This window comes from Eriocheir sinensis, chromosome 8, assembly GCF_024679095.1.
Source record: "Eriocheir sinensis breed Jianghai 21 chromosome 8, ASM2467909v1, whole genome shotgun sequence".
NCBI classification, from domain to species: domain Eukaryota; kingdom Metazoa; phylum Arthropoda; class Malacostraca; order Decapoda; family Varunidae; genus Eriocheir; species Eriocheir sinensis.
The window spans coordinates 9,694,511-9,715,768 of record NC_066516.1 but is presented as its reverse complement, the minus strand read 5'-3'; the positions used below and the strand labels follow the sequence as shown (position 1 = coordinate 9,715,768).

Here is a 21,258-nt window from a genome sequence, read left to right as displayed (position 1 = left end):
TCGGTGCCTTCGAGCACGAAGCTCCTACCGAAGGTGTACGAATGTGTGACGCTGCAGTGGAGACGTGAGCGGACTCCAATACGCGACTATAATTTTTCTTCCATCATTAAAATATTTAATAACAGGCACTGAGAGGGGAGCTTTTTTAATATACTGGTATTAGAGAAATCTGATGGGTAACTCTGAACACAAATGCAACTGAAGACGACATTCCAGAGAAAGCAGTCAAGGCAATAGGAAGTAACTCGGCAATAACAAAAACGCTACAAATCATACTCCTTTCTTTTTATGGCCGTTTTGAGGCATAAATGTCAACTGATATTCAAAATTGCCAAGAAAATGTGCTACAGGTTAAGCTATTCATTCGTACTGGATAAATATATAATGATTTCCTTAGAGTGAGAAATGAGGTTATTTAATCTATGAGTGGCAATATACTATTTATTATATAAAAAAATAAGTGATACATTTAGTGAACTGTTAAATTTAATATCTCTATACATTCAATATGAGGACTATTGAAGATTCATAACCGAATATGAAAATTATAAATCATTATGAGGCGATACTAATTAAATGATAACTAATAGCCCTTAGAATACGTAGATTTATCAAATTATGCCATAATTAGAGATAACTTTTATCAAATACTGACATTATATAAATTCACTAATTGTCTATAAATATTGGAACACCAAAAATATACATAAAAAGAAATATACATAAAAATATTAATCAAGTAACTTCATTGTAACCCAGACACGTGTCCCAAAGTGAAAATTAACAATTCATTACTTGGCTCACCTGGCTGGTAAAAATCTCCACGTCTTGCTCTGCCTTTCCTGTTGGCTACACTGCAAGCTGAGATCATGTCCCTTGCCACTGCATCTAACCCACTATCTCTCTTCTTGATGCTGCTGGGAAGCTGTTGTCTAAATATACACATTTTACTTAAGTCCAGGAGAGCCATTTAACCATGTGATACAGACCTGCACAAATATGCACACACTTGCTGAGTCAACACCAACACTCATTCGGAAACTCTGGAAAACCCTTCACTCCAACCACCACTTGACAAACAGTCCATCATTCACACTCAGTACCAATAATATTTAATGGTCAGATCCTAAACTGCAAACTCCATATAGATTTGGCATTGTAGCCTATCAAAGCTATTCTTGAATTATAAAAATGGACACAAATATTGGTGTATTGAATATCTGTAAATGTACCTTTCTTATTTATTTGAAAACTCCTTCCAAGAGATGATTATAAAGAAAAAAATTAATCCTCCAGTCTGGATTTGGAACCAACCATTAAGCCTTATACCGACTTACAGGAGCCATGCTACTAATTCAAACTTTCCAGTTTTAAAAGCATTTTTCCACTCCATAAACATGTAGTACACTAGGGTCTCCTTAAATAAAGATTTTATTCTACAAATACCACACGTACAGTGAAACTGCACATAATAATTGTTTATTTCAGTAAGAAAAAGAGATGTTCCACACATATTATTTATATTTTATATCCATACGTCATCCTTTCTATCCAAAACATACAACACTACAAGGCACTATAAGTAACATTATAAACATGAGATATGTGAAAACTTTCTTTTAACTGTCCATATATGAACACATAATTACTTGTCAAAAATAACAATTGCAGAGGTCCCACATGGTGAACAAGAGACAATGGTGAGTTTCTGAATATCATTATAGCCAAAGAATTTCCTTTCTTAATTCAAGATTGATGAATATTACTTTTTTTCCTCTTTTTTGTTATCATTAGATTATGAGGATTCTATTTATTTATTCCTGGAGCTGAAGAAAACTGAATGACTGACTTATTATGGAAGGCAAGCATGATTGCTGTCTTTTTAAGCTTATTTGAAGAGCTAACAGTCAATAAAGAATGCTGAGGAGCCATGGCAATCAAAATCCTTACAAATAAACCACAAATATCACAGAACTAAGCAAATATATCAGGAAAAAAGTGCACACACAAGAAGTGTTAATAAAACTGGTGAGATGTGTGTGATGCGAAAAGCTGGAACACAAAGAGACATTGCAGCATCATGGTACGTGGGTGGAAAGTAGCATGCACACCACACGTGTGAATTTTGGATGCTTTTAGTGAATTTTCTGTAGGAATATGTTCAGTGCATAACTGCGAATTAGCTGCATCAAGCACACATAAAATGAAACCCTAGTGTACTTCCTATAACTCTGCCCTATAAACTCATGAACTTTCTATGGATTCATTGATGCAAGGAACAATCTATTTTTATGCATGTGATGACATATATTGATATTATACATGGCTGAAATATATGCAGCATATATCAAAGCATATTTGAGAAATACATGTACAAATACAAACATACCATACAAAATAGATATAAATCAAACAGAACAAGTTTTTACAGCACGAGAGAGGTAAAATACCAAGGTACTTACAAGTCATGATACTAAAGCCTACTATTCTGGATGTCATTTGTTATGAAAATGAAGCTAGCTAAAACTTTCCACAACCTTATCCAGCAAGCATGTAGCAGCCATGTGAGCCACTTAGGGTTATTTCTTACTGCTGTGCACTTGACAAATTTTGTTTCTATATCATCTCTTGAAGTATAGAAGGAAAGCTGAGGCCAAGTTGATAAGAGGGAAGACACAAAATGGGTAAGATTTCAATAGCATTCATTGAATACATCTTCAAGCCTGCATTATCTAGCCATTTTTTTCAAATCACTGAAGTAAAAAAAATATACATATATTACCCACTGATATTCATCGTGATAGTGACTTGGGGCGTGTGGAGCACAGATTGATAACTTGGGAGTAAGTCAGATACTGTGATGCAAAGTTATGGTGCATGGTCAGTCAGTTATGGTCAGTCTGATGTTGTCGGTTTCTGAAACTGGTAGAAAGAAGTCACAATTTTAAATTCACAATTAAGTAAAATAATAAATTACTTAAATAAGTGTAACATTGGATCAGTATTTGACATAAGCTCCCTTAATCCTCTAAATATTAGAGATAAAACTTTGAAATATTTAGTGTATATAGTTATCAACATTCACAGCTGTTCCACACCTGCATCAAGCTGATGGTATACAGCACAGTAAACACTCCTCTCCTGCCATCAGTAACCAACACACCTAAGTATACATTTCCTAATTTATGAAGTTTCTATTTTTTTATTCAAAAGTGCAGTTTCAGATATCCATAAGCAGACTTTCATAAGTTATCAAATAAACAAGAAAAAACATTGCAACAGTGGTGCAGCAGCCATGTTAAATGTTACCATCAACCCAACACATTACCTTGACACCTTGGATATATATTTAAGATTAAACAATCATACTCCTGATGATAATGGTTCAAGTTATCTATGCTAGAACTGAATCACTGGATCACTCCAACACACTTCTTGATACTAACAATATATTCTATAAGTAACAACACTCACTCAATCAACAAATGATGTGTAAACCCTGGCAGTCTACAGTCATATAACTTTAGTTCAAACAATCTTTTTTTTACCAAAATGACCCCTCATCCTTAGGGCTGTCAAGTGTAGGCAGGTGTATGTGAGGATAAAGGGCATTGTTGACCACTTTCTGATTTTTATAATCCCTGTACAGAATTCCACCTAAATGAACTAAAACAAAAAAATTACCCTCAACCAACAAACCAAATTGTGTTGGTCACCATTAAATGCAAACAGGATGATGGTGAAAACAGCAATCATAAAGATCAGAAATCAAAAGGCAAACAAAGTTATTGATTGGAGACAAAATATGAGCATGAAACTAAGTGAAAAATACTGGTGATTCATAGCAGAAGCAGTAGGACATGGGAATTATGTTAGTGAAAAAATAAGAGCATTGAAATTTGAAAAGGAACTGTACAAATAGATCTTTTTGTAAGAAGATAAAAATACAAAAATGTATGAAAAGTTGGAAAAAATTACCTCATATTTCATACCACTATGTATTTTAGATCTTGTACCTGAAAATAATGGTGTAGCAACGAATAACAATGTTCAAAGAAGTGAGCATGGAAAGCCAGTAAAATGTAAAAAATATAACAATGTATGGTTGAGGGATGACAAGAAACTTTTACATAAAAATACATAAAAGCTGTGATAAAAAGCAAGCAAGAATGAATAAAAATGAAGCTTGGTAAAGGGATGATGATGTGAAAATTAAATATCATCCTACAAAGTTTAGAAAGGGAAGAATGACTAAAGACCATTTCCTGGGAAAAAAACAGAAATTGAAGAATGACAAGTGTATATTGAAAGATATATCAAAGTAACCATTTCCTACACTGTACATCCCAAACTTCTTATATTATAGAAGATGAAAGGGTTTATTTTCTTAGTTAATGGCTAGAGTTTTCCTATGTGTGTGTGTGTGTGTATTCCTGTAAGTGCATGTGCTCACATGTGCTTATATGTGTGTGGTAAGCAAGGTTGAAACAAGAACATTCAACAATTCGGCTCTTTCAGTACAGACTTGGGACTTGCATTATACTTTCCTGTTTAGTAATATGGAAATGTAATAACTGTGTTCACTGAAGCAAAATTACTTCCTAAAGGAAAGATGACAATTTTTTTTAAACATAAACTATATATGAATGATAAAAGTAAAGTTGGGAGCATATGCTACAGCTGCACATGGCCTCAGTGCTCATCTCTGTCACATTGGCCCTTCAGCCTATGGTGGGTAAGAACTCATTACCCTACAATACAGGGCCAGTGTGACATCTGGGTTAATATAGTTTATCCTCCCCAGGTCTCCCCAGGTGCCCATTAATCGACCAGCCCAAAAGGGAGAATGAACAGTTGGGTGAGCTGTGCATACCAACTGCCAGGGCCAGGACTCAAACCCAGGCTCATGGATTTATAAGTAGGCATGCTAACCACTGCACCCACAGAAAAAAAGAAAAAAGTGGAACTCTTCAAGATTTTGTGTCATCCTTGCACAGTTGGCATGCAGTTCAATGAGCTTCTGAATCTCCCTCTCAGGTTTATTGATAAATGGGTACCTGGGGATACCTGAGAGAGGTAAAACTGTGATAACCTGGATGTTCCACTTGCCCTACGTTCCAGCGTAATGGGGTCTCGCACACTGCAAGTTCAAGGACCAATGAGACAGAGATGATTACCACGACCACACAGCTATAGAATATGCTCCCAACTTTGCCTTACCAATTCTCTTTCAATTTAAAACCATCAATTCCATTTAACTCTGGATACCATTAGAAGATTCTATTAGTTAAAGAAGATATTTTCATAATCAAGGGGTTAAAAATCTTCTCTTGTAACTCATCTACTACAGTTATACTATTGACTCTTATTCTGCCAAACAAAAGTTGATTTTATAGTTTGTAAGTTATTTGTAGTGCTGAGTGAGATATATACAAAATTATATTTGTATTCACATATATATTTCAGATATTATAGAAGATAAATTAATTTAGTTATTATTCATTACATTTCACATATCACATAAAAGAAGGAAACTTTCCTTTTAGAATGATGAGCTCTACTTCTTTGAATACTGTTATAAACTACACTTCCATGTCACCAGCCATGGATGTGTGGCCTGTACTAAATCAGAGTTGTTGAATGTCCCAAATGAATATTGTGCATTCATTTTCAAAAGATATTTAAAAACCAGATGGTTAATGGCTGAGTGCATACATGTATAGCACATGCACATTTAGAGCATGTTAATGCAAACCAAGTATATTTAGTTTAATCCATTTATGTAACTAATATGTTGTCTTGTTCTAGCTTGCTTTTGTTTGCAGTGTTGAATTAGAATAGCATCAGTCTTCTCTCTACTTATCTTATCATCCAAAAACTCAGTGATACATATTTTAAACTGTTTGTAAAGAGTTAACACACCTTTGATTATGTAACATTTATACTTTAAATCCTTGTGTGATTTTGTTTAACAAATTCTAACATGCAGCCCAGTGATCCACATGAATACTGTTCACACACACACACACACACACACACACACACACTGTATTTATGCATGTCAACATGTACACACCATTACAAACATATACATGTATGAATGCACAAAAACATACTCATGCACACCACGCATTCACACATGTGTATGGTTATGCATGCACACACAAACACATGTACGTGGGGAAAACTCATTACATTACTTTTCAGTGCTGCATATGCCACTGCACATTCCAATCCTTTTAAAATATACATCATATGATAGGGGAAGACTTATATGAACAGCAAAGTTTATAATAATCATAACCAACTTTGGAAGGACAATGCCCAGAAGAGCTATTCAGCATTTGCTTACCAGCTGACACAATCCTATTACCTTATTACCTAATGCAAGACTAGCAACCAACAATGTGCTCCTTTAAAATATCTTTATGTACACCATATAAGTGAACCAAACATCAGGCTGGGAAATATCACCAGCTTCAGTAGTTTCAAGCTGCCCTGGAGGAAATTACTTTGCATGAAATATTCAATAAGTATTTTTTTTAAATAACTGATCATGAATATCTTAATTCTTAATGAAGACAACACCACACACAAATTCTACTATCCCTTTCCCTTTTCATCGCTGATACTGAATCTACTTTAAAGCATCACCTAAATACCAATTAATGCAGGTTTGCATGACCTGCAATGCATGATTGTATCAAAACATCAAATCAATTAGCTGAGTTTATACATTCACATGAAAGAATCATTTCCTCTTCTTTGGCCATCATAGAGAAAACAATAGTTGTGAAGTTGGGGGCTTCACATAAAAATATACATAGTGAAGAGTCAGGTTTCTAAGAGGCCATGACACAGACAGAAGTATAGGTAACAAAATTGATGGCAAGCCAGTGAGTGAGCTTGGTTTGTGTGGAGATGAAGAAAGTCTTAGCATGGCTTACTTGAAAGGCAAGGCTAGTTTGGTTGGTCTGTACAGTGGCTTATACAGCAGACATCACAAAAAAAACTTTCCAGCAAAATGTTACTAAGATTATTAATGTTTTAACTCCTGACACTAAGTAAAGATTTATTTCATTGGTCAAAATTTTCTACTCTAGCATAGTAAAAAAAATAAAAAATAATAAAAAAATAAATTAATTGTAAGTCATTTAGTACCTTTATACACCACTTCATAATTATCATTTTTTTTTTTTTTTGTCAGTCCAAAACATGAAAGAAAAGCAAATGATAGTGAGATTTTATTTTCAGAGACAGAACTTTCTCAGACTGCCACCCTGGACAACACACTGATGCACCACACTGGCAATCACAAAACACAGGCTCTGCTGGACTAGAGAGGGATGGATTTTCTTACATATTAAAACAGGCATATTGCATAAATATACACAACAGATTGTGAATTCACATGGCTGGCTACAAAACTAATGAAACATAATAATTCAGATTTGAAAAAAAAAAATCAAGCTATGTATAATGAAAATAAATTATGAGAATGGATGAAATTGTGTGTGTGTGTGTGTGTGTGTGTGTGTGTGTGTGTGTGTGTGTGGTGTGGTGTGGTGTGGTGTGTGTGTGTGTGTGTGTGTGTGTGTGTGTGTGTGTGTGTGTGTGTGTGTGTGGTGTGTGTGTGTGTGTGTGTGTGTGTGTGTTCTGATGACTCTAGATAGAGCAAAATTGTCTATGAACCACTAAATGCACAGGTGCATCATAAGTTTTAATAAAAGGTATCTTAAAGTATATAAACAGAAGGGACAGATCAATCACAATATGTACTAAATGGTTTTCATCAATTCACTGATATCAGTCACCTAATAATTATTACAAAACTACAAACAGCCAAGATTCTTGGGGGTAAGGAAGCACCCAAATGACACATCCCATCCTTGTGCGCACAAAAAACTCACAATGACATCCATGAAGCTCTTCCTATGACTAGCTCAGTGCAATTCCTTGTGGTACCTTGCTGTCCCCCTCAGGAGTCTCTCAGGACAGCTCTGAACGTGATGATGTGGGTGTTTGTGCATGCATGATAGTATGACTGGTATATTGATCATCAATTACAATGAATTAAACAATGGGTTTACTAATATACATATGTAATGAAGTCCTCTTCCCTCTCTATAATATACAAAAGGAATTAATTTGCTGTTATGTACTTGGTAAACAGTTAAAATTTCCTCTTTCTTACCTGTAGTAAATACTCCCTAATGCCTCCCTTTCTTATCACTCAGGATATAATAAAAAATATCCTAGGCATTACAAGAAATGGCTAAATTTCTTAAAACTAGTAAAAACAAGGCCAAACTCTGCTGCCAGTCACAGAGATAGTTAGGTGGCAGGCGAGGTCTCTTGTTCAAGGTTCACTAGCGTGGCTGTGGCTGGGCCTGCACTACTGCTGCTGGGAGATACAGGGGAGGAGGGGGAGGTGGAGGAGGAGGGAGGAGGCACCGTACTTGCTTGGCTGGGAGAGGAAGGCAGCTCAGTACTGTCGGATGGTACAGCAATGGTAACTGACTTGCTGGACTTGGGCGTGAGGGATGACGTGTGAGTGGAGGGAGGATTGGTGGATGGGGTGGGAGACTGACCGCGGGAGCCGGGAGAGTCATCCAGGGTGGGCCACGCTGATCCCCCTTCATTCTTGTCCTGATTGAGACGAGCACTGAGCAGACGCAGTGCTTTTTGTCTGAAAGTCAAGCCTCAATATAGAAAAAGATAAAGGATGAGTAAAGCACAAACTGCTCAATTCTTAATTTTTCAGTATCAGCATGATGCAGTGGTGTGGGAAAAAATTTATATGTAGAGGATGAATTCAAATAAAAAAATGGTGAATTAAAACAAAGTATGATAAAGTAATGGTTCTGACCCCTTTGTGATAGTGACAATAACATGATGAGACATATATGGGAATTTCAAGAGAATGGAGGAAAGAAAATTAAAGGAAGGAATTGGCAAGGGAATGATTCTGTGACATTTATACAAGAAAGGTGAGGAATTGGTGGGAGAGCAGGAGCAGAGGATTTCAGTTCTTCTTCCATCTTGGTGTGGCTGGACACAAAATCATATTTTCTTTGCTGTTTTACATCCTACTTGTATATCTTTTTTCATAATTCCAAATCTAAAAACATATTACTCTTCCACTTGCATATAATGATATATTACTTTTATATAATGCAAAAAATCTTTAAGTCTTTGTAAATTTCTAATAAATGGAGATTGTATTATAATGTACATTTACATATGTCAGAAGCAAACATAACAAAAATAGCCTAATAAGTGTCCCTTGTCCCTCCCCCATAGCCCACAACCTGACAGCTGTCATGACACTGCCCTCTGCCACCCTCTTACAACACCTTATCCATGAAGCTTCACAGAGACGGGCGATATATTTTTTTTCACTAAATGATGTCCTAAATGTTTATCTTCAAGTTTATAATACAAAAAACATAAAAAAGTAGTAGATTTTGGGTTTCTTTTTGTGCACTCCAAGGATTAATAGGAACTCTAATTTTGCTTATGTTCTAAATCTTCCTAGTAGCTAAAGTTCTGTCCACTGTCCATAACACCTCTGGCCCCTTCTCACCTCCGTCTCTCTGCATCGTGGGGGTCCATGCCCGGCAATGAGATGGCAATGGAGGACGGCGCCCCTACATCGTACCGCCGGATGGGTCTCCGGCACAGCCTCACCCTGACCAGACACGAGTACACTGCATCTCCCACCGCCTGGATGGGGGGCTGGAGGACTGTTGGGAAGAAACTGCCGGACAAATCCCATAATTAGAAATGAATGGATGTAATATCAGCTACAACCTACAAAACATCATGGAATAGAGACACACTGATAAAGGCCTACATTACTAATCCATCTACAGGCTTGAGTATCCTACATTTTCATTATTTTTTATAGGGTTGCACCGATTAATCGGGTATCAATTTTTTTTATTATTAATCGTAATCCTTTTAATCCGATAATCGGCCCGATATCAAAAATTTTTTCTTTTTTTTCTTTTTTATGGCACACAACACACAATATATATTTGATATAAGGAGGATGGATGTTACCAAAACTTTGACACACCTTTCCACAGCATTTATTACAAACAAGTTAATATGCAAATGTACATTAGACAATTCAAATTCATTAATTATTTGAGAGAGATATTTGGTCATTCCTTTTTCCCTCATTTAGCAAAACATGAATCATACCTACTCAAGAACTTTTTTCCCAAAATTATGGCAGATGGCAGACATATGTGGATGAGAAAAACGCGTACAAATTATGGCAGAATTCCATAATTATGGCAGACAAATAAACACTGGCCGGTGGTCATTGATGTTCACCGTTTGGGTACTGACCACGTTCTGTTACAGAGTTAGTATGATACCCTCATACCATTTTCAGTTTTACCTAATTGATGGACAATATTTATGTAACTTTTTCATCATTGTAGCTACACAAAGCTATTATTTAATCAAATTAATATATACGTAATCATTCTGCATATTTTATAGTATACTATAGAAAAAATTAGAACAAAGCGTGTTTTAGATTAGAATTAAGCTAACACAGTGTAAAACACAGTAAATCAGAACAAGGCGTGAGAGATTGATAAACTCTGTACACTACCATTTCTAGTAGCATCTGTATATATTTATCACCACAAGAACGAGAAAACTGACAAATTTTAACATTAAAATCAGGATGTTGCCAAATCATAAGTAACAAATTACAAAGTATTTGCTCTCATACAAAAGATGACAGCTGCCCAGAATTTTGTCTATAAAAAAAAGATGACATGCCCAGTAAACAAAGTTGTAAACATGAGAGTAGAGGTATGTCTCTAACTTTGTGATATCAGTATCCCACCAGTAACAATAATATTAATATTAATCTCATTTACAATTTCAAAGTAATCGGCCGATTAATCGGTATCGGCCGATTATTGGCAACCGATTAATCGGTAATCGGTAATCGGCCCAACTGCTTATCGGTGCAACCCTAATTTTTTATTTCTCGTAAAGGAAACAGACCAAGGGCTCAATAAAAAGAATAAATGATGGCTGCAGTAATATAAATATATACAGTAAATATAAAAACTCATAAAAGGAGTAGATACCAAAAAAAAAATATAATTCAATTCCAGAGGATTCTTCATTTGAGCAGGTAGAAAGCCTGGTGCAGCAAGGCCACAGGAAGGATGGAGGTAGTACATGAGAGCAGTGAAAATGAAAATAGCAATCAATAAATGATAACATGGGAAGCAATATTGCTAAGACCTCTAAGAGACCAAAGGCAGTCAGTTGAAGGGGACCTGATGAGACAAATGACCTTTGACTATTCAGAGGAGCTGTAGGAGTGGACCCTCCCCCACACATGTGATGAATGCTCTATACATGGACAAATAAGGTTCATGTACATAGTTATCATCTGGGGGAGGAAAAAGAATTGATGGAGATAAAGCAGAACACCAAACCTTGAGGAAACAGACTTTGTGAAAGATAAGATTTCAAATTTCCAGTCACAATCGTAAGTTAAGAACACACCGACAATGTTTCACATAGAAGATAGGGACAACTTAGTGTTGTCAAAGAATAGGGAATAACTATCTAGCACAGTGGTTCTTAAACTAGGAAATTTGCCCCCTAGAGAGCCAATAGTAATTTCCGAGGGGGGGGCATAAGCCTTGGAAGAAAAGTTGGACTTTGTTGTTTAAATATATTATTATCTTAAGAAGATCATGGGCTAATATGAAAGGGGGGCATGGAGGGAAAGACCCATTCCTAGAAGAGGAGATGGCTTGATTATCCACCTAATCAAAGATTCAGACAATATCATACTTAAAAATTAGCTCAAATATGTACATACAAAAGGCAGAGCCTGGTAAAACTCCACCAATATATTAATTAACAAAAAAGTGGTGAAAGAGATTTAAAGAAAGAACCAACCAATTAGTCTTCTTCCTGTAACCTACAAAGTTTCCACTAAAATCATAACAAACAAAATAAGTAAGACACTAAACTCAAAACAACCAAGAGCTGAATTTCATAGAGTATTACTATTAAGTGGCCACATCTACATCATTACCCAAGTTGTTGAAAAATCTGCTCAGTACAATAAACCATCATGCATGGCTGTCATTAACTATGAAAAAGCATTTGAATCTTTTGAAACCTCAGCAGTCATAGAGGCACTTGGGAGGCAGTGTGTGGATGAACCATATGGACCTCTTCTCACTATCTCTGGAGCTAGTCACCCAACAGTCCTTTCCACATTCACTATCTCACACCACGATCAGCAATAACCTTGTTACATGTCTGGTAGAAGGCTCTCACATGCCTCCCAAAAGCAACCACTGGGCCATAGCTCATATAAATTAGTGTTTGGAAAAAGCACGAAGTAACAAAGGTCTTCCTGTTTTCATGTACTACTGTTGAAGCAGCCAATTTTCACAGGTAGTTGCTGAATGCATTGCATCATGTCATAGTAAAGAGGTCAAGGTTGGTGTGACTGGTTGTGCTTTTGTTAACCCTAACATACACTGCTCTTTTACAATGAATGAAGTGAATCAGTTGTAACAGCATGAGCTACCTTCCTCTCTTGAGGTGTACTCCCAACAAACAAAATATATCACAACAATAACTTGTCATCGAAAGTCCACTTTTGATGTGGTTTCAGACGGATATAGTTAATAACCATTTACTATGATAGTAGAGTATTTTCGATTGACGTCACACCGCGGTGCATCATGGGAGTGTGAGACCAACAAACGCAGTCTGCAGTCTCCATGGAAATGCTGACATGCGAGGACGGATGTCTCACGATGACTATAGAAACTCCTTGGGTTGCCTTTGGCTCTTGCTTGCTTTTTTGAGTGTGCGGGTGTAAATACAGCGATACCACACATCTCTTGCGTGACTGGGTGTTGGAATAAGTTCAACAAACACCCAGGTCTCTTTTTATGGCATTCCTAAAGTGACGACTCGTGAAGATCACCGCAGGTATACAAAATAGTTGACGAGGGAAAGCAGCCGCCTCAGGATATCAAGGATTTCCAGAGCCCAGACTTCAAAATTTGCCCTCTGGAAAGTGTGCGGAAGGCATTATGCTTATGAGACAGTGAAATAAGATGGTCAAAATGTATGACAAAGAACATGTGCATCCAGACATTTCCTGCCTCAGCCGATGGCTGGCTGACGTGGAGAACTCGCTGGCTCACACACACACTCCCTTCACCTAACAATCACCTGTGAAAAACTTGTACGTCTGCAGACTCTTGTAGGCCTTCATGTTGTTCATGTTGTAGTCGGGGTTGGGTAAAAAAAAAAAAAATTGCAGATATGTCTGGTAGTGCCTCACTATTTGAACACATTTGTTACTTTTCGATGGTGTATAGATCTTGATTAACACGTGTAGTTTTAATTTATTTTAAAATATCACCCTGTCCACCACCAAACGTGAATATTAATATTGAGAGTACTTAATTGGAGCTGAAAACTAAGGAAGCCCGTAAGCAGGTCCGAGCAGGAGGTCTCACGGCCGAACATGCAGGGTTTGTTTACTAAAAATGACATCACAAGATCACGTGATCGAAAATACTCTATAGAGAAATAGAAAAAAAATATGCAGATATGATATTGTAAGATTTAGTAAATTAATAGCAGTACTGTTTTGCTAATTGGTAAAGGATCCTAGGCACTTACTACACAAGTGCAATAAACAAAATTGAGTCTATTCATAAAGGATTAGGGTATCCATCTAGTTCTACTTCTGTTGCACTGTGGAATTTGACATTAATTTTTCTGAAATTTCTTGCCATACTATTCATCTTTCTTAATAAACATTTTCTGCAGAAATGGCTAAATGGGGATGCCAAGGGGAGTGAAGTCTCCACATAAGGAAGTGTTGTCTGGTTAGATTAGACTTTAGAGTAAGAGAGGTTTAAGGGGTGCGTAGCCCCCCAAAATTTGGAGGTGATAATAGGTTTGATTAGATTGGATAAATTATTTTCAATAAAAATATACTTGTGATACGTGATACAGCAGCAGCAAAGCTCGCCTCCTTTGTGGTCTTGTGAGTTACTGTAAGTGTTAATTTTTCCTCCTTTCTGTGTAAACAAAATTTTTGTTTCTGGTAAGTTTTGAAGTGCAGAAATCATTAGTTCAGAAGAGGGAAATTCAGGATACTACTGATTTCCAAGGGTCACAGTCAACATATGGTAAATCTTAAGAAAGGAGGAAAAATTAACACTTACAGTAACTCACAAGACCACAAAGGAGGCGAGCTTTGCTGCTGCGGTAAATCTTAAGAATCACCACTCCACCCCCTCCACCACCCCAGCCTCCCCAATCCCCGAAGACAAGCCTGGGGAACTGTGGGGAACCGGGGTATTAGGGGGGGAAGCCCATATCACTGAAAAATGGCCTTCCAAAATTTCCTTAGAAAAATCCCTAAATCAGGAAAAATTCCCTAGTCTCGAAAGTAAGGAAAATCCCTACCGTATACTCACATGCGTGGGCTAATCGCTAACCAAGCATACCATCGCTAACCACCCCAAAACAGCCCTGAGCCATGACTCAAGGTCATCCGGGACTCGGGCTGAACAGGCCCGGGCTATACCCGGCCCTCAGCACGGCAGCCGTTGGGCCGCGTGTTCTAAAAAAACAAATAACCACGCGTGGTGGACCTGGTCTCACATGCGTGGGCTAGTCGCTAACCAAGCATACCATCGCTAACCAAGCATACCATCGCTAACCAAGCGTACCATCGCTAATCAAGCGTACCATCGCTAACCAAGCATACCAACGCTAACCAAACGTACCGTTGCTAACCAAGCGTACCGTCGCTAACCAAGCATACCAACACTAACCAAGCGTACTGTTGCTAACCAAGCGTACCGTCGCTAACCAAACGTTTGTAGAAAAAAAATATATGAAAACCTAGTGATGCTTCATTCGGTAGGTAATGAATGCGTGCTATTTTGCGGCGGCGGCGTTAGCTTGATTAATCCCTTAGGGAGCTGTGGTTTTGGTGGTCGTTAGCTCGATTAATCCCTGTAAGGAACAGTGCTTTTGGTGGTGGATGGCCAAATCACTGAAAAATGGGCTTTCAAAATGTCCCTACAAAAATCCCCCAAATCGGGAAAAATCCCTAGTCTCTAAAGAAAGGAAATTCCCTAACGTATACTCTTGTAATCTATTCCTATATAACGTAGCAGCCGCATAGCGGTCTGTTGACAGTGTAGGCGTGTAATTGGATGGTCAGCGTAGTTGAACCCCCACCCCACCACCCCAATCGTAGTCGAGCAACTCTTGGGAAATGTCATGTTTCATAATTACATATGGTACAATACTGACGGTTAACCCGTCCAATTCTTGTAAGTTGATGCTAGATAATTTTTACCGAGTAGTTTAAGGTACAAAATAAAACAGATTTGTGACAGCTGTCATCCAGATCGAACTGACGCTCCTGCTGTTAACTGACCGACTGCTACGTATGACCCTGGCCTCCATTTTACTCAAACTCCACTATAAGTATCGCGCATTGAACAATATCCGTTTGTTTTCTGACACGTGCTTGTCACACAATATGTGACACCTGACACGCCCGTGTCTTTGTTGGACCCGGTACTGGGATAGTAATCGGTCCTTTTGTCAACCTACATGCACACCAATAAAGAGGTTAAATACTCAGTTAACACTTACCGAAAGGTAAAGTAGACGGACATTTTGAGGGAGTGAGTGTCGGGCCTTCCATCCATTATGGCGGCTTGAAAACAACTGACTTCAGGAACCCGCCGTTAGGTGCCGCCGCTGATACCATCGCATAGTAACATTTTACGAATGTATTAGAAAACACAAATAGCTGCGGCATCAGTTGCGTTAATATAGAGAAAAAAATAACGTAAAACTCTTAAAAGACCATTTTTTGGTCCGAAATCATTATAATCCATGCGCATTTTGGAAATTACTGACTTACGAACTAGTTTGTAGGATGCACTGCAAGGCAGGTATGAGGCTCAGTCTGTGTATAGAGGCGGTTGTGAAACAATAACAATGGACTTAGAAAATCCAAGCCACCTAACTCAATAATTAAAGAGGCTTGCCCCCCTGGCCCCTCCCCAAGGTAAAACATATACGAAAATGCATTATGATAATAATTCTTTCACGTGCTAAATTACTACGAATAAAGGTTTGGAGTGGTTATTCTTAAGTTTTGCCACCAGGATTTCACGGATGAGACATTTTCAGACGTATTCAGTTGTTTTAAAAAAATATCATAATAATTTTTCTATCAAATAAAAAATGAAATTAAGTTAAAAGAACCAAAACACCAGCCCATCATCACTTGCATGCCGCTCTAAAAGGCACCCAACTGCCCACCAGAAGAAGGCGAAGGTCCACCATGTCGTCTCTCATATATTACCAGTCATAAGAACTAACATACCAGCTCACCATCACTAGCATGCCACTCTACAAGATGCCCCAACTACTCACCAGGAGAAGGCGAAGATCTAAACCATGTCACCCCTCGTAAATTACCAGTTATAAGAACCAACGTACAAGCTCCCAAATACCTGCATGCCACTCTACGACACCAGCATTGCCAGATTATCGTATCCACCATTGTATTTACCGTTTTTAGACACTTAACCATGGCGAAAAGACACTAATAATTAAACCTTTCAACGGTAACTATAAATAAATGTAGTTATTGCAGTGGAGGAGACAGTTTTTGGGTTGGAAATCGGAAAACATAAGAGGCTAAGTACGACAATCTGGTAACGCAGCATGACACCCCAACTACTTACCAGGAGAAGGCGAAGGTCTCCGCCATATCACCCCTCGTGCCGTTGGAGTGTACTTGATAAAACCGCAGGTACACCCACGACACCGCGATGCCACACCCGATCATAGTGGTGTAGAGCCCCTCCAGCAGGTGGCACACATATAGCAGCAGGGCCGTCAGGAAGAGCAACAGCGGGACATGCCTATTGGACACCTTCCCTAGGGGCGTGCGGGTGTGCAGGAGAACATGGTCTGGCATAATCTGCTTCACCGCTACGGACAGCCCAGCGATGTACCCCGCCATGCCGTTGATCTGCACACTGAACAGCACCTCGGGGTTGAAGGTGCACATGTAGATGATGAGGTAGAAGAGTGCCGAGATGAAGGCCACGCACACGTTCACCAGCAGGAAGAACAGCACCATCTCGAAGCTCCCCCACAGCGGCTCGATTAACTTCCCGCATAGTCCCAGGGTTACCAAATCCACGCAGACCTGCCACAGCCGCACCTCCAGGAAGCAGTGCGTAAAGGCCGTCCAGAGCCAGAAGGTGGGCGGCAGGAGGTACCCCGGGGTGACGCTCAGCACCTCCACGGCCGCCTCGGAGAAGGACAGCCCGTACCCGATTATCAGCAGCACGCACACGAACTTGACGAAGAGCCCGGTGTTGCCGATGAGCGCGATGAGCGAGTGTTTGATGAGCGGCAGGTGGCGAAAGACGGCCCCCGGAGAAGCCATCTTGGGCGACGCAACAGATCCTGCGTTCGGATTTAAGATGTTTTGTTCCAGTGCTGCTGTGTGGGGGCTTCAACTGGAAGCCTAAACCAATATTCACTCACGTGCAAGCCGTCGGATACTTTTTTATATATCTGGAAGTCCCAGTTTTATTTATTTGGTCCATCTACCTCCCGCGGGCACACACCCAATCGCTAGAGGAAAACACAGGACACTAATGATAAACAAGGAAAAAGTAAGAGAAATATGTCAGGAAAATGTGAGAATATTGTGTGGAATATTTAAGTCTTTTGATAATTGCCAAAAGTAGCCAGCAGAAGTGAAAAACTATAAATTGAAGTGACATTTATGTTTGTGACGTGACGAGTTGTGACTTTTGAACGGGACGCGAACACTGTATTTCCTTGTCCCTAAACAGTACCCTTATTTTCCTGTCCTCTTTCTCTTCTTCTTTTCTTTATAATCTTCTCATCTTCTCTTCATTAACATACCCAATCACATTATCTTTAAGGTACAAGACAGCGAACTCAAATCTTTCTATCCCTTGTTTACTGCTGACATGGCTAACCTTTTATAATTTAACGTGTACAAAACCACAAACAAACCGGAAAGTGGGCCAGATATTGAATTTTTTCCACCTTATCCATTTCCCCCTTTTTTCTCCCCTCGATCTACATTCTACACACGACTATCTACCTGTCTTATTCTCTGGCTGAGACAAAAAAATAATACTAATTTAAAACCTTCAAAACAGGCCAGTGAACAAAATATTCGCAGCGCAGCGTGTAAAATTTCCATGGCAGCAACGTCCTTAAAATTGTCTTCTATCCAAACAAATAGCACTTACCGTTTAGTCTAAAATTTTATGTTGAATGTTCATCCAGTCATTTTTATCAGACTTTATCACAGAGGGGCAGGAGCCGCAGGACCATTCCCCGGGACGAAGAAAACCCCTTCCGGATAACGGGGCATGACCATATGAGTGGAGGCCCAGCTTCATCACCTGCCTTCTAATCACAGGCGTCCCCCGAGTTGTCAAGTCAGCTTTTATAGTCAATCCGCCATCAGTCAGTCAGTTTTTATCGAATATTTCCAAAATTTGATCAGGTTGAGAAATTCACCTCTGGATGTTCTCATGTATACTTGGGGACAATATGTAAATCCATTTTCATATATTTTGGTAACAGACAAGCAGGTAAACAGACAGACAGACAGATAAATAGACAGACGGATAACAGCCAAACTATTTTCCACCACTTTCGTTACGCGACAGAGGGCGATGAAGATCCGTTTCTGGGCTCCTGAAGAAACTAAGCGGCGACAAGAGAGCTACCGTGAGTCTTCAGAACCCAAACTGACACAGGACAGGTGGGTGCAGGTGGCGAGTGGCGAGCTCCGCGAGGAAGGCGACGAAGGCGGACATGACACCCAGGCCCAGGATGACCCACGCGCCCTGCACAGCGAGGTGATAGAAAAGAAGACAGACAGCAAAATACGATCGACAGAGGTTCCTTATAACACTCCCTCTCCTATAGGCTCTACATATAGTGTGTTAAACTCACTTGACCTTCAAAATATAACTAAGATGAAGAAGATTATGAAGATGAAGGTAAGAGAACGTCTCCCCACCTCCAAGTCGCTGACGGTGAACTGCCGCTCGTCGCTGTCGTCCTGCGGCTCCTCCTGGCCCATGCAACGGCTCCTCCGCAGCATGTCCTCGTTCCAGTACTTCACCTACAGACAGACGGAAGTCACACACACACACACACACACACACACACACACACAATCAAGACCCATTCTGGAAGCTCACCAGGCCGGCCTCCACCGCCCGCACCACCACGGCGTCAAAGTTGGGCTTGTAGGGAGCGTTCTTGGGCATCACGAGAGCTATCCTGAGGGGAGAAAGAAAAGAGGCGACAAGTCGGCATCTGGAGGATATTGTTACTCAGTTCTGTGCAATTGGTTTATTCGTGCGTTCGTTAGTTGTCACTTATTTGGAAGTTTAAAAAGGTGATTATTTAATCCTCCCAAGCTAGATAGCTAAGGCCATTCAGCTCAGCTTGGGTCACAAGAAAGCACTACCGAGAAGTCACCGGGCTCCGGAATCGATCTCACAACCTCTTGGTTGCAAGGCAAACACCAAACCAAACCCACTTTTGGAAAGGCGATTAAACAGTAAGAAATGTAGCTACTATAATACACTATATTCTTCAGTTACCTACGTGAATAGTTTTGGTAATCCCACCTTTGTGTGGCCTTCATTACTATTATATAACACGCATCCACTACACATTAGATGAAAATCTGAAAACATCACCAGGAGACTTCCTAACGTTACCTGAAGGCGAGGAAGCACTCCCGCATCACGTGCAGCGTCTCCTCGCCCAGCCTGTTGGTGAAGTTGGCGGCGATGACGTGTTCCAGGAAGTGGCGGTTCTCCATCAGGGCGTACCTGAAGGACCATATTCATGTCATGAGCACGCCGTGGTTCATCATGGTGAGACCTGTGACCTTGTATGTGTCGCGATAGACTATTCTTTGGGTTGTTACTCCTTTGCAAATAGATCAATAAATTCCAGACGGCAGATTGTACACAGCTCTTAAAATTGTCAAGAGAAGTAAAAATCAGTCGTGAGAGAAATGCTTAAAAATAAACTGGGTCGCAGTAAGAAAGCTTGACGAATCCTGAAGCAGACTATGGAGCAATAGCAAACTGGGAACTGGGAGTGGAGATCGAGATTAAGAAAGCGGCAGATATGAGGCTTATCACCGTGAGTATCAGGGTGCACTAAAAAAAAGGCCGTGCAGAAAGTGAAAGAGGGGCAGGGTTTTTTTTTTTTAATTTATGTGGCTTGGTATCGAGGGAAGTCTAAAGCATTGTTGTTTTATAAAGTGAAGATGACTTTGTTACGTCTGCATGCACATTTTTCATCACTTACCGGTACTGTTTTCTCTGTTTTGGTGCTTCATTTTGTTCTTTTTAGTTTGCGTGTATAGTGAGGGAAGAAAATAAGAAAAGTAAAGAACAACAACTATATACTTCTGCTCCTACTACTACTACCACTACTACTACTACTACTACTGCACACTTCCTGCTGGCGGTGAGCGCTAGGCCTTCCTCCGGGGTGTCAACGGCGCGGTACCGGCCCGAGAGACGCCGCACCACTGGGTCGTTGCTCGCCTCCAGCTGCGTCAGGAAGTTGGTGCCCACGGAGCCCACCTCAGGGATGTCTGACTCCTCCAGCTGCAGGACGGCACCCCACCACCAGACAATGAGAGATCAGCTATGTTACTGCATCCGTGTCGTGTTGATATGTTTTTCTCGTTATATGATACGATGCATTAGTATATTAACACATAAACAGGGCGAGCAAAGCAATGCGGTTGTCATTTCCTCTTGGGTTGACGCAGCACTAACTTGGACTACGAAATATTTAAGTCATTTGTCGGCTATTGAATTCAGAGTTGGCTCCTTAAATACAAACAAGATTCCCGTTCACAGAAAATAAGTAAGATGGAATATAACAGAGGTCGCGCATGAAAGACTGTGAATATGAGGTTGTTGTTTTTTTTACAGCTAAAGAAACAGCTCAAGGGCAACAAAAAAAGGTATAAAAAAAATGCCCGCTGATCGCTGTTCCCACAAAGACAAAAGTAATGAGCGGCCAAAAGTGTTCCCTTTGGTATTTCTGATTACACTGACACGGACCATTTGTCAAGTCGCGGGGGTGAAG

The 21,258-nt window shown here is 39.6% G+C and overlaps 2 protein-coding genes across 2 annotated transcripts; both read right to left on the bottom strand.

Moving 5' to 3' along the window:
- Positions 1 to 427: 427 nt before the first annotated feature.
- On the bottom strand, positions 428 to 17,715 carry LOC126995482 (transmembrane protein 115-like). The gene is made up of 3 exons (XM_050855062.1): positions 16,812 to 17,715; positions 9,587 to 9,760; positions 428 to 8,689 (listed from the first exon to the last, which is right to left on the bottom strand). The coding sequence occupies exons 1-3, from the start codon at positions 17,522 to 17,524 to the stop codon at positions 8,335 to 8,337; spliced, it is 1,242 nt and encodes a 413-aa protein (XP_050711019.1). The 5' UTR covers positions 17,525 to 17,715; the 3' UTR covers positions 428 to 8,334.
- A 930-nt stretch (positions 17,716 to 18,645) lies between these two features.
- Positions 18,646 to 21,056, bottom strand: LOC126995484 (uncharacterized). The gene is made up of 4 exons (XM_050855064.1): positions 19,863 to 21,056; positions 19,335 to 19,416; positions 19,151 to 19,255; positions 18,646 to 18,974 (listed from the first exon to the last, which is right to left on the bottom strand). Exons 1-4 carry the CDS (start codon positions 19,964 to 19,966, stop codon positions 18,864 to 18,866), a joined length of 402 nt encoding a protein of 133 aa, XP_050711021.1. The 5' UTR covers positions 19,967 to 21,056; the 3' UTR covers positions 18,646 to 18,863.
- Positions 21,057 to 21,258: the final 202 nt, after the last annotated feature.